The sequence below is a fragment of the Anguilla rostrata genome, chromosome 5 (assembly GCF_018555375.3).
Source record: "Anguilla rostrata isolate EN2019 chromosome 5, ASM1855537v3, whole genome shotgun sequence".
NCBI lineage: Eukaryota > Metazoa > Chordata > Actinopteri > Anguilliformes > Anguillidae > Anguilla > Anguilla rostrata.
The window spans coordinates 52,333,753-52,347,948 of NC_057937.1; the positions used below are offsets into that span (position 1 = coordinate 52,333,753).

Genomic DNA, 14,196 nt, shown 5'->3' on the forward strand with positions numbered 1-14,196 from the left:
GTCAAATGCACCCAGTACATTATTGGGATTTTAAAGCAATATAGGAATAAAATATATGCAAAAATGCTATATATATTATCTTTATCTCAATTCCGAACAATATAAACTGTATTAGATTAATGATTGCCATTTACCTCTCAGATCTAACAATGAAAGTGTCATTGATTTTTGTGATAAAGATGTGATTTATATAAATCCTCTATAATGAAGGCATTGGGGCATAAATCATGTTTATCTGTGCAAAATTAAACAAGGGCTATATGCAGTATATTATTGATATTTATTGTTTTGAACTAACATTCTCAATTATTTTCATCTAAAGATACAATTTAGGCCCAAAGACAAAAGGCAAATACAAATGATGAACGACAAATAGAAACACAAAACAAAAACCAAATTTTCCCTGGTTTAGTCACTGGTTATGAAATACATCTCTCAAAAGTGTCATTGCTTTGTTAGTAAAAGTTAGAAACGGGCCAATTTCACTCCAACCGAACACCGAAGGGTTAAAACGCGGCCGTGCAACTTAAACTCTTCTTCTGCTATTTGCTTAATCTGCGGCTGAAAAGCCTTCTGACAGCCAGTAGGAAAGCAGTCTCACTGTCACTATGAAGGAGATGTTTTGCCTTACAGTTATGTTCTGTGGTTGTAATGTTAAAATATGAGGGCTTCTATCACTGGAATAAGCAAAAATGACCAGTGCTAATTTAATTATTTATATTATATTTGCTTTTTTAACCATTTTTTAGTAGGCACCAGATAGAATGATACTTTAAAATATCCTTTACCAAAGGCTATTTCTGCAGCTCAATCAGGGTATCAGCAATAAAGATATTTTCAAGCATTTTCGGATCTGAGGAGGTTTAGTTACTTTCTCTCAGTCATTTCATGGTAAAGTCTCCTGTCTGAAATTATGAGGAGAGATTCAGCTCACAGTCAGAGCCACGGCCGCAGTCAGGATCAGCCAACTGCGTACACTGCTGCAGTCAGAGCCATATAACTGTGAACGCAGATACAGACAAGCCCACACAGACGCATTCACAGCTACACAGTTACACATACTACTGCAGTCAGAGCCGTATAACTGTGAACACGGGTACAAACAACCCCGTATGGGCACATTCACAGCTACACAGTTACCTACACTACTGCAATCAGAGCCATATAACTGTGAACACAGGTACAGACAAGCCCACACTGACGCATTCAGAGCTACACAGTTACCTACACTACTGCAATCAGAGCCATATAACTGTGAACACGGGTACAGGGTTGCCATATCTCATGCTTTTGGCATGAGACACACGCGTTCAGGCGCTGTCTCACGTTCTCATGCTACCCAAACACATCTCACGTCAAATAAAAGACTGCAGCTAAAAACAAAGCCGTTCCCTCAGCTCACAGGACAAAGAGTAATTGGTTCATAAACATTACGATTGATTACCTATCTTTGACAGCACCCACCCCCCGGCGTGAAATCTGTATTGCCTACCCCCCGGTCCATGATCTCACTGCCCCCACCCCAAGAAAACAAAGTGAATCTGTTGTATTCCATCAAATATAATCCAGGGCATGCCACCCAGAACCCTCACAGTGTTTCAGGACTGACCTGTATTATTATTATTATTATTATTATTATTATTATTATTATTATTATTATTATTATTATTATTATTATTATTAATAATAATAATAATAATAATAATAATAATAATAATAAAAATACATTGTATTATAACGTGCCTTTCTCAATCTACAGTGCTACACAACGTTAAAGATCATAAAGGACACACAGTTTCTATGGAAACACATATGTCTTATCCAGCAGCCCTTATAGACAGTGGGGGGATGCTGGGTAGCACATCCTGTTAACCTTGACATGTTTATGCTGAAGACAGAGGGAGGCTAGGATGAAGCATACAATAGCCTACTTACCATATAGAGCACAGCATCCTCCTGTCCTATTTAGCTCCACAACACAGATGCATACAGTCCTTTTTATCTGCGCAATTCCTTTACACACACACGCGCACACACATACGTACATACACCCTCACACACTCACACGCACACATGCATGCACACACTGACACACACACGCACACATACGTACATACACACTCACATGGTCACACACACACATGCACGCACATGTACACATGCACGTACACACTGACACACACACACATGTACACATGCATGCGTGTGTGTGTGTGTGCGTACTCATGCCTATTGAAATCCCTCCTTCCCTGTCCAACACTTTTCCCAGTTATATGTCATTCTGTAGGGGCTAGCCTCAGCCAGGACTAGTATGGTTGGGACAGGGCAATACTAAACTAGAACAGTATTAGGTACTCATGAAGTGCTAAACTATTAGCGTGAGATAAGCCCTGTCATAGAGCTCTGCTTTACACTGAAGCCTGCAGTGTGGTGCTTGACCATACTGAATACTGCTTTGACCCAAGGAAAAACGAGAAAACAGCATAGACTCTTATGGATCTGTGCACTGTTCTTACTTTGTCTTTTTATAGGCCCTGTGAGTCAAAATGAAGTCACGACAGAGAGTATACAAAGATGCAGAGAAAAACCAAGATGCACTCAAGTGTCATACCACATAAAACGTTCTATGATCTCTCCATATAATCGCACATTAAAATTTTCCAGCCTCTCCAAAGCCGCGTTTCCACCCCAGGAACTTTACCCCGGAACTAGGAACCTTTTGCGTTTCGACCACAGGAACTAGGGTCTACATTTAGTTCCGGGGGCTTTATTTTACCCCCAAAAAAGTTCCTGCTCGGGGGATAGTACTTTCCAAAAGTACCGGAACCTTTGGGGTGGGGCGCAAGCGCTGAAAATTTCTGATTGGTCGACTACTTGCAGTGTTTTATTTCAACCGCCATGTTTAAAAATATGCAGCCGCAAACCGATTTATTTTCATAATAACTTCAAATCAAACTTGTATGTTATGCGGCGCAGTAGCCTAGTTTTGGTTATAGCCTGCCAACGTCTTGGAATTATAACGTGTGCTCTTCTGTTCTTTTCTTGCTTTAGTATTCGTTTTATAAAATGCTAAGCATTTGTGCTGGGACAGCATATTACGTACCAAAACAAAACGGATTAATTCGGTTGCTGAATATTTTCTTCCGGATTTTCTTTGTTAGCCCGTTGTAATTGACTCAAAACTTTGATACAGTTATGTGAGGTATGCGGTAGTTCTGCGTAATTCACATTGGTGATACAGTAAAAGCAAACTGGAAATCACCTTCCGCACTTTTTGTCAGGGTAAAATAACAGGTTAATTCTAGTAATCGTCCCTTTAGCTTTTTCAGACTGCCGTAATTTTACTCTGCCATTCTTCAATTCCACAAAAAGACCAGAAAGACTATGGACTAATTTATGGTGCATGGTTTGCATCTGGAGGGCACACTTCGCTGCTCGGCTAGCAGTAACTTCGAAGGAAAGCAAACAGTGGCTGTACCACTGCTAATTTAAATTTTCACGCAAGTCCGAGTTTTCGTTCTATTCTTGTCATTTTGCGATTAGCCTATATGGAATTGACGATGAGAAAGTAATCAAACAGAAAATTGTTTACAACGTGTACATGTTTTCTGCTGTTGTTGCCAGTTATATTGGAAATGTGAATGCATTCTGTCGCCTCGGATGTCAAGACATGAAAGTGAATGTTCGCATAAAAACATAATGAATGTGTTTGAGAGGATATATAAAACAGTTACAATCTGACTATTGGCCTGTTATATTCTATTTGTTGCATAACAACAGTCCAAGTTCAACTACCAACGACAGTTTTGCTTGACAACGGTAAAATATGCCCAAATGGCTGCAGAAGAATATTTCAATTCCAGGTGATTAAATCGATAAAAATCAATAAATACAAAAGTAACCATATATAGTCATTGTTGTTAACCCGTTGTATATAAGTGGAATAAACCCCTCCGGGCTGTCCCGGTTATTAGAAAATAATGTAGGCTACTTCGGTGGTAGTATGGGGTTACAGAAGAAATCATAGGACAGATGGACCGACGACAACGTCGCTTTTTCATACGTCAGTGGGCTAATTTGCCTAATCTTCCCGGGACTTTAGACCGCGGTGGAAACGCAGACAACAATGGGCTGAAGGAACCTTTTAGTTCCTTGAAAAGTAGTTCCTGGGACTAAAAGTTCTGGGTACTTTTGGTGGAAACGCGACTCAAGTCTCTCTGCAAGTTTAATCAAGTTGCTGACTGGGGATCTTGTGAGAGATCTGAAGGAGTGAAGCTGTTACTTTTAGCCCACATTAACTAACTACAGAGCCAAGCTCTAAATCCAATTATTATGTAAGGTCTGCTGGGGGCCTGAAGCTCTAAAGACATTTCCACAGAACACAGCCAAGCCCAATGTGGACAGAGTTTCTCTGCTTCTTTCATTTCAGCATATCCCCAAATGCAACAGAGCACTCAAACTATTTTACCCCTCATTATCTTATGAACAAAGTGGAAAATTACTTTAAATTTGCATACATTTTAGGATACAGCATAAACCTCAAAGCTAAAGATTATTTGAGGGGAATCCACAATAGAACAGCAACTGTCACTTTTTGTTTGCTTTTAATTTACTTTGCACTTCTGTGTCTTCTGCAAGTACAGTTCAAACAGCAACATGAACCCTAATAATAAACTTTGAATGAGATGGATGGATTGTCAACTATATATTATTATGTGCTGGCCAGTTTCTGCAAATTAATAGTTTCACTAAAAAGTTTCACTAAATGGGGAAATGGTGTGCTCTAGTTATATTCATAAGCCAATTGAAAATCGCACCATACCCATCACTGTAACAATTCTAGCCAGGGTCTGAGCTAAAAAAGGGATACAATCCTCCTGCAGTATTCATCTCAGTAGACACACACACACACACACACAACCCTAATCTGGGAGTCAGTCCCACATGTTGGGTTCATCCGGATCCAATAGAACCTAGCGCACACTACTCTTCCAAGCACACAAGGCTGAGGGGGCACTACTCTTCCCTTTACACAGGGATTAGGGCACACTACTCTTCCATGCATACAGGGTTTAGGGCACACTTCTCTTCACTGCACGCATGAATTGGGGCACACTACTGTTCCTTGCACAGTGGTCAAAGATTGCCCCAGTATGTCCAGGATATACCATTGAATCAGGCCAGCTAGGTCCTGTAAGTAAGAATTTGTCTAATTAATTAATTAAAAAATTAGAATGACTAAGTAGGGCAGCCCAGCAGTGGTTAGCACTGTTGCCTCACAGACAGGAGGTTCTTGGTTCAAATCCTGGCTGGGAATCAAAGAACAAAGAGAAAGCCAAAATAAGGAAGCTTTTCTTATGGTAAACTTTTGGTAAGCTACACCAGAAGATTGCTCTCTCCTTACTCTTGTCAAAAAGAAGGAATGCACTTTGCATTTATATGATCATTTTGTTTACAAAGCGCTTCACAGCAAAAGGGGGAACACTCACTTCATCCACCACCAGCATGTAGCTCCCACATGGGTGATGCACGGCAGCCATATTTCACCAAAACATTCACCACAGATCAGCTAAGGTGGAGAGGGAAAACATTATTGAGCCAATCAACCTGGGTGATGATAATCAAACAGATTAACAAAGTCAAAGAGAAGGCTCCATTGGAAATCATTTGCACTAAACTAACGTATATTCTACAAGAACACAGTGATATCACATCTTCCACTTTGGTCAGTTACTCATAGTTTTACTTTTACTTTTTTGTAAAAACCTAGTTTCCCCCCTTCGAATATCAAAGGCAGCTGTTTAATCTTCTTAGTTTATTCATGAAAACGCCCACGCTGAGCGGGGCTCTCGGCTAGCAAAAGCAGACAGCATGTGGAGTGTGGCGAAGGAGACGTTGCATTGTCTCCTGAGGGCCAATCTCTCTCACTAGCCCTCCTCCCCCCACCCACCGCCTCCTCCACCCCCCCCCCCCCACTCCCCCCACCCCCCTCCCATAGTGATGTCCCTCAAGAGGGGCACAAACCTCTACAGCTTTGATCTGACCCTAATGCACCCCCATCCCCATCATAAGCACAGCAGCCCAGTTTCCATTCACAGAGCTCCCTGGGCACATTCCCTGTGACCACCAGGAATTTCCTTTACAACAATCATTCCGGACATGCGTACCTACGTGAGATTTAAGCATTTTTTTGAAAAACAAATTTGATTAATATTTGATTGGAAATTGAATAGTACATTTGGACGTATTCAAAACGAACCCCAGGGACGGTGCTTGGTTGTACGCAGTGTTGGTGACACCACGTGAGGTCGATATGACTTGGACACTTATCGTCTTCAGACACCTTCCTTGAAGTCTGCTTTCGCTTTCACACCAGAATCATGGGTGCCTTTTAACAACTCAAGACCTGAAAATAACTGGTGTGACAGACTGAAGCAGAGTGCTCCTCCATAATTAAACATCTCGCAAAAGCTAAACTCAACCGTCTGCGGGACACTCTTCAAACGGGACCCACGAGCTGCTTCATGAAGTATGAGAATAAGAGAAAGGAAATCTTAGGACCTCACTAGGATGGTTCACTATAAGCACTCCTAAAATTCAGCACTGGTACGAAATGTCTGCATGTCTGGGTTGTTTCACCAAGGTATGATAACCCAACTTCTCTGGGCTGGTTTGGGTTGTGATCTGTTACTCTCTGCTGGGTATTTATAGAAAACCCATCAGCAGTCCTGAATTATTCAGTGCAGCAGAAGCTGTCATAGGAACCTGTTATATTTCTAATCTACAGCACATGTACATTTTAGTCACGGTTAATTTTCTTCCTCGCACAGCGCGGCAGGGAGCGACAGAATACGATACATCAGCTCAGCAACACAAACATTGTCTTCACTGTAACCCAGATACGGAGGGCTTGAGACTTATTTGGTTCAAATACATGAAAACCTAAGATGCCAGCGGCAATATTAAAAAAATTTATTTATTTGTTTATAGGCCGGATTAGTGTCCAGCACTCCCAATACCAGCATTGTTTCTGCATCTAAGACCAAGGAGCAGCATTATAAATATAAAAATATAAAGCTTTACAGGCTGAATTGTTTAAATATTATCCACCCCTGGATGCATGTTTCATGAAACTCCTCTATGAGACTGTTATTATTGGAAGCTGATTAAATAAAGCTCTTCTTGTTTAAAGGAGGCAGGTATAATCTTGAAGAAAACAGCCAATAAATCTTGTGTACTAAATCTTAAACAATAATGTATTAGAGCCATTGTTTTAGGTTTATATGCAATTGTTAATGTAGCTTTGAATTAACATATGCATATATTACACCTGCGTTAGTGACACTGAATTAACTACTAGTTTTGCATTTTGCTTCTTATTTTCTAATAGAGAATAAAAATCTCTCTCTGTCTCTCTCTCTTCCCCCCCCCCCCCCATCCCTCCTTCCATCCCTCCCTTCAGGTGTTTTCCTGTTCTGCTGGACACCATTCTTTGTAGTCCACATCATGCGGGCTCTGTGCAACTCATGTGAAATCTCTCCAAGTCTGATGAGCATTGTCACATGGCTCGGCTATGTAAACAGCGCCATCAACCCCATCATCTACACCGTCTTCAACACAGAGTTCCGGAAGTTCTTCAGCAAATTCCTACGCAGCTGCTGCTAATAGCAACTTGGGGATTACCATCTGGACAACAAAAAAGTACCACACCAATCTGTTAAATACGGTAACGAATTAACACATTATATAAACATAGGATATATCATGCTATTACAGTATATATCTTAATTCGGTCTGTTTATGCAATTTGACTTTGATTTAATTAATGTGCGAACAGTATGTCAGCTTGCCTGCTTACAGTATCCTACCTTACTGTTTGTCGTTTCCATGTCTAAAGTGGAAAGCTTTCTGTAAAATTACACTGGAATGTCAAAATCTATTTTTTCACAGAAATAAATGACCGTTGAACGTGGTGTCACCAAGAGGGCGTTTGCTTTATTTGTGATATCAATCTCTGTACTGTACATGTCCATTTCATGTTTTACCGGGAGTATAAATGGAAATCAACAGCAAGCTCTCTAAAATCAGTTCATGAGACCATAAGAACATTGCCCCAACTGAAAGAGGTGTAATTGTCACGTTGCTTGGCAACATAAATGATAAAACCAACAAATGGAATATACTGTATCATTGGGTTAAAATACAAAAGGCAAATCAATTTTCATAAAGTCATAAGGTATTCAACAGCACAGCACAAAATGGCATGGATATGCATAAGAACCAAACCCTTGTGTACTAAAAGGAGCAACAATGCACAATGTTTTCTTACATACCCAGGTCATACCCAGGTCAGTGTCATGTTGCCATTCAGGTTATAGTGAACTATTTATGTATTAGGTTTTTTTTCCCAAGGATGAACTCTTGAAACTAATTGAATGTGAGTGAACTCAAGGTCAACTAAAACATATTCAAACGTGTATATATATATTTTTATGTGATTATATTGGATGGGTGTGGAGAGAGGACTCTGGCACATGGTCTTTCAGTACAGTTTTAAAAACATCTGCCCTGCAGGCAGTTAGAAGGCACACATGCCAGTTTGTGCATCTCCCAATCCCCGTCTGCCACCTGAAGTGTACTCTCAAGCACTGGAACTGCACACTTTAACCCACTTGAGATGGTCACTGAAAGCCCTTGCAGTACATTTTACGTCCAGCTGGAGAACACCCTCACACTCTCCTGCAGTGCACACTCATACTAATGCCAGGTGTACACAGACCCCTGAGAACTGGCCACTCCTCTTCATTGGATCTTCTTAAAACCAGAGGAGTCTTATGAATAGATCTGCTCAAATGGTCTCCCTCCCATCTTACATAAACACAGCTGTTTATCTGTTCAAACTGTGGCCAATTGTGGCCACAGGTATATGCCTAGTATACATTTGACTTCAGATTTCTCTCAAATCAATAAGTGTATGCTTTCCATTCGTGATACTCATCCCATTCTACTTCATTCTACTCTCCTCTCCTTAAATGGACCTGACATCTTCGCATGAATATATACATAAATCCTGTTAGGCTTGGCAAAGGAAATTCTTAGTCACAGAAATAATTTTCTTTGCCAAGACTGACAGGATTTATGTACATGTTCATATGAAGATGTCAGGGTCCATTTAGGGAGAGAGAGTAGAATACTTAGTAGAAGACAACTTTACCACCCTGTGATAAATTATGCAACCAAGGAATTGCCTATTTCCTCCTCATTCATTTCAGTTTATTTCAGCATCATTTTACACACACCGCTTAGACACCATACCAGGCTATATTCAGGATTTGAATATAAAATCAAATCAATATCCCATTATTTCCTGCTTACAATAATGCAATTGTGCTCTAAAAATACAATTTTCTCAGAGTTTGATAAGTTCATCCATATTTATTATCAAAATACCAGCTCAGTCCTGCGAAATAAAGGTCTTTGATTATTGCATATATAGCTTTTCATTTTACAACCCATTTTTATCATGTTTTTATTTTTATTTTTTTCTCCCAATCTGGAAAACCAACTATGCTTGTTGATCCATCTAATCACTGAAATATATTTTGTAAATTTAAAACAGAGTAGATGGGTAAACATCATTCTGAGAGAGTTTTTTTAATCATAACATTGAATTGAAAACAGTGGAGTTTGCCGTTGGGCAGAAGGTGTGCTGTGAATGGTAACTTGTTAGGAGAGGGGTTATGAAAGAGAAGCTTCCCATTTGTTAGTTAATCAGTTGACCTGGGGGGTATTTCATGCAGCAGGATAACTGGGTAAGCTGGATAACTGCATTGAGTAAAACACTGAACCTTCCAAAATCAGGAACATGGACTGAAGTAAAAAGAGCTGTGCTGGGTTCAGCACAGTTATCCAGTTAACTCAGTAATCCTGCTTCACGAAATACCCACCAGGTGTCAAAATCACACAGGGCTTCACATATTTCCAGCTATTTCCAGCTATTTCCATAGCTATTTCTTTGCTCACTCTGTGAACATCTACAAAGTAACTACAATGTTCCTTTGAATTCAGAGAAATCAATTTAACTACTTATTTTACTTAAAAAGTAAGAATATTCTTACAACTACTTTATTTTGTTCGAGAACATTGGAAAACTGTGTGTGCCAATTAAGTTAGACTGGCCTGACCTGAATGTTACATTTCAGTGTCCTACCTGTGCAGGAGGGGCTTAAATAGAATAACTTCCCATTTTTTTAAAATAAAAAATGGGCCTGAATGGGAATCAGTCTCGATGTAAAGGTTTCAGAAATAAATTAGCATTAAACACACTCTTGGGAGGCTGCGGCACGGGTCTTACATTCAGAAAGTGCAAGTCAGGAGGAAGTGGGTCAGCCTGACCTTCAGAGAGACATCAGGTTTCATAAACCTCCATCGGCCTCTTCGCTGAAGCTGGGAATGTGGGTGGCATTCTCTTGTGTCTGTTTTGGTGACCTGTGTCAGCCTGGCCCAGCTGGTGCTGGCCCAATCACAGACTAGCAGTGGGTAAAGTGGAGCGGACACGCTGGGTAACCATATTAGGGAGGGGAGGGATGATAGTACCACAGTCGCCAATCACGGCATACGGCCCGAGCCGTGGGGGTGACACCCTGTCTCGAACGTCAGCGAATTGGGGGAGGGGGGTGTTCGGTGGGCGGTCACCATGTCAACAGAATAATCCAAATCGGAACATCTGTACAGCGGAGTCAACTGCTATCGCTGTAAGGTCGGGCTAATGTAATTAATGCCACATCCATTAAGGTAATGGCATTCACAGGAGCACCCCTGTGGTGGCCCTGAGCAGGTGTGAGCTAAGTAGAAACCACAGTGCTGAGCCAACACGAGTCTCCATCTCTCACCTCCCACTAGTGTGCCTGTCCTCGAACAACGGTGTCACAGCATGTCACACAGGCATGTCTAGCATCTTGGATCATCTCTCTATCTCTTACAAACAAACAAACAAACACACACACATACGCACACACACACACACACAAACGCGTGCACACACACAAACACACTCACACACAAACACACTCACACACACACACGCATGCATACACGCCCGCGCACACACGGAGACACACAGACAGAAAGAATGAGACAGAGAGAGAACAAAAGATGGTGTTAAAAGATGGCAAAGTAAATGGTGAGGAGAAATGGTATTCACACACTGCTGTTACTTCTGAATGAGATGTTTTATTGTACAGTCAAGGACAAGGATTCAAGCACACAGGCCCTCTTCTAGAGGACAAAGATTCAACCACGCAGACCCTCTTCTAAAGGACAAAGATGCAACCACACGGGTCTCCTTCTGGGAGATAAGGATAAAATAAAAAAGACAATAATTGAAAGAGATTCAGCTTTACAACCAATCTCAATATTCTAAACATAAAACAGGTAAGCCATAGAATGTTCACCACTGTGCTTGTTTACTACAGGCAGGCTGCAGGAGCCAGAGAGAGCATGTAGTCACTATTGCATGACAATGCAGGGAACACCCTGCCACACTGTGGCTAGCGGTAGTGGCGCTAGCAGTAGCTGTAGTAAAATTCCACTTTGAGAACATCTGTACTTAATGAAGGAATGTCAACCCCTGGCAATAAGCGATATAAAAGGATGTGCTCCTCTACGTTAACCTCAGGGGGACAAAACACATCAGGGTTACGTTATGCTTTTTTTTGGTCCCCATGTAACAGAATAGCTGTGCATTTAAACTGCTCCATTAGATGGGAGAAGTGCCCTGTGGCTTAAAGGCTGTTTGCACTGCCAGCTCGTATCATGAGTCATACAAACCGGCTTCCTTACAGGAGAACGGCCAATCTGACAGGCTCGTTCGCCCTAAGAGAAGAGAGGCTCCGGTCAGCTCTGTGTAGGACAGGATGCAGATGCAGAGGTAATGTAAAGAGCGGAGGGATATAAATAAGTAAGGTACACACTGCTACAATACTACAACTGCCGCAGTAGACTCAGTATGAGAAAGAGAGAGAGAGATAGAGAGAGATTATGTTCTTCATCTTCCTGAAGATGGGGTGAGTGTATTTTATAGGCAAGAGGGAGGGGAGAGTGCTACTGTATTTTATTGCTTTAGCAGTTTTCTTGTCATGCAAATAAAGCATATTTGAATTTGAATTCCAGAGATAAAGAGCGCAAGACACTAAAAGAGAGAGGAAGAGGGAGGGAGGGAGAGAGAGAGAGAGAGAGACGAGAGAGAGAGAGAGAGAGAGAGAGAGAGATGTGAATGCGAGACAATTGCAAATGAAAAAGACAAACAAAATGTAAAGCCAAGGTTTTATGCCAATGAGCTGACCTTTCCTGGTGCTGCTCAGGCCACTGGCCGAGGGAAACGGGCGAGAGAGAGCCACAGACCGCATTAGGGAGAGTCAGGCATCTCACAGTCCACATTTACATCAGTCCACACACACAAACAATACCACCAGGGACTGGCTTATAACAGGCCCACTGTCTGTGAGCTTCTAAACAATGCATCATTCAGCTGTGATCGACAAGCCGATCGTGACCTCGAACTTCAGTTCGTTATCACGGGATGATGGCACCCTGATCATCCAATTTCACCCCTAATCAGTCACTCTGTTTGTTCCATGCTCTTTCACAATTAAATTACGTTATTAAAAACCGGCAATCAAAATTAAAAGGCAAAAAGTGTCTTTCTGTAATTGGCTCCTGAATTATTCATCATTTTGCTAACACTCTGAACATTCTCACCTTACCAAAAACAATGCAGTGAAAGTCATTTACATATGAGTACCGTTATACATAAACAAGACAATGGCGGTCTGTGAAATATGCCACAATTAAAACAGTAGGATGTTTTTACACTATCAGCTATAAAATGAACATGTGCCAGAGGCTGACATAAGGCTTTCAGACACCGAAGTAGGGCTATGCTTAACTCATCTAAGAATTAAACGTGGGATTAAAGTTAAAGCAAGAAGCCAGTCACTATAAACAAGAGACACTGTCACAATGAAAGGTTCTCATCCACCATTTGGGGAGCGCCTAGCCAGCAGTGTACAGCAGCTGTCATGCTACCTGCTCGATGGTTTACTGCCAGCTCTAAGCTAGCAATTGTGCAGTGTGAATGAAGCAGGTGCTGAATTTTGTATGATGTGTTTACCGGTGAAGGAAACTATGCCACAAATACTGGGCATCTTTGCCAGTTCCAGGGCCTTTCTCTTCTTATGTCCAGACTACCAATAATCTTTTTTTGTTTTCTTTTTCTCTTTTTGCATTTAAATTCAAAGAGCAGCATTGCCCATAATGAGATTAACTTCAAAGAACTTCATACTTAAAAAAGCACGTGTTTAATATTCCTTACAATGTGTAGTTACAGCCAGAGGAAATGTTGCACTTAAACACCCAAATAGCAACCTCGAGCCACACCAGAGAGAGCGTCACACCACACCGCAGAAACAGCTACGATGCTCAAAACGCAATAGCGCAGTTAATGGTGTGAGTGCTCTTTAAAAAATAAAATGCACTCATCTGTACTTGTCAGACTGATGTTTCAGGCAGGTTAAGAGAGCAACCAGACTGAAAGATGAAGATTTGAGACAGTGAGGTGGGAACGATCCCCACCAGCGGCCATTCAGGATGAAGGAGGTGGCTCCACACGTAGCCGAGAGCAACATTCCCATTCTGCGAAATGAAGCATGTGATGGTGATGCTTATGAAACATCTGTGGGGCTATGTGGGGACACGGAGCGGAGCAGTGACTCATTCACTTATACATGATGTGCTCAGACCAGGAGGCTCCGAGGCGTGTGCGTGTGCTCCAAGGCGTGTGCGTGCGATCCAACTCTTCAGCGCAGCCTCAACCACAGACCACAGGGAAGATGAATGATGGTTCCGTGACACTATTTCATGGTATACAAAAGATTGACACGCTTGCGGGTTGTACATACGTGAAGTTCAGCAGCTGGCACAAGCATGGTGGACTGAAGCAGTCTTTGGCGGTAATGACAGCAGCTTTATGGTGTGGGGTCCCATGCTGGCTTAGAAGGAGGGTACTAAAATCACTGAAACCCGGTGATTTCAGAAAAAGATTTTTCAGAAAAACATCTCACAATGACAAAATGTAACAAAAGAGGTCATTTGAGACTCTCGGAAATTCAAATTCATTTGAAGATTGACCTCTGTTTC

At 41.5% G+C, this 14,196-nt stretch overlaps 1 protein-coding gene across 5 annotated transcripts in view; it reads left to right on the forward strand.

Moving 5' to 3' along the window:
• LOC135255643 (D(4) dopamine receptor-like) overlaps positions 1–7,984 on the forward strand; it is a 44,281-nt gene extending 36,297 nt beyond the window's left edge. For 4 of the 5 annotated variants that reach the window (XM_064337090.1, XM_064337092.1, XM_064337091.1 and 1 more), the window contains one exon: positions 7,463–7,984. In XM_064337090.1, coding sequence (XP_064193160.1) covers positions 7,463–7,665 — 203 coding nt within the window. In that variant the 3' untranslated portion in view covers positions 7,666–7,984. The remainder of the gene's footprint in view (positions 1–7,462) is intronic. The other variant, XM_064337089.1, reaches the window with a different exon arrangement.
• Positions 7,985–14,196: the final 6,212 nt, after the last annotated feature.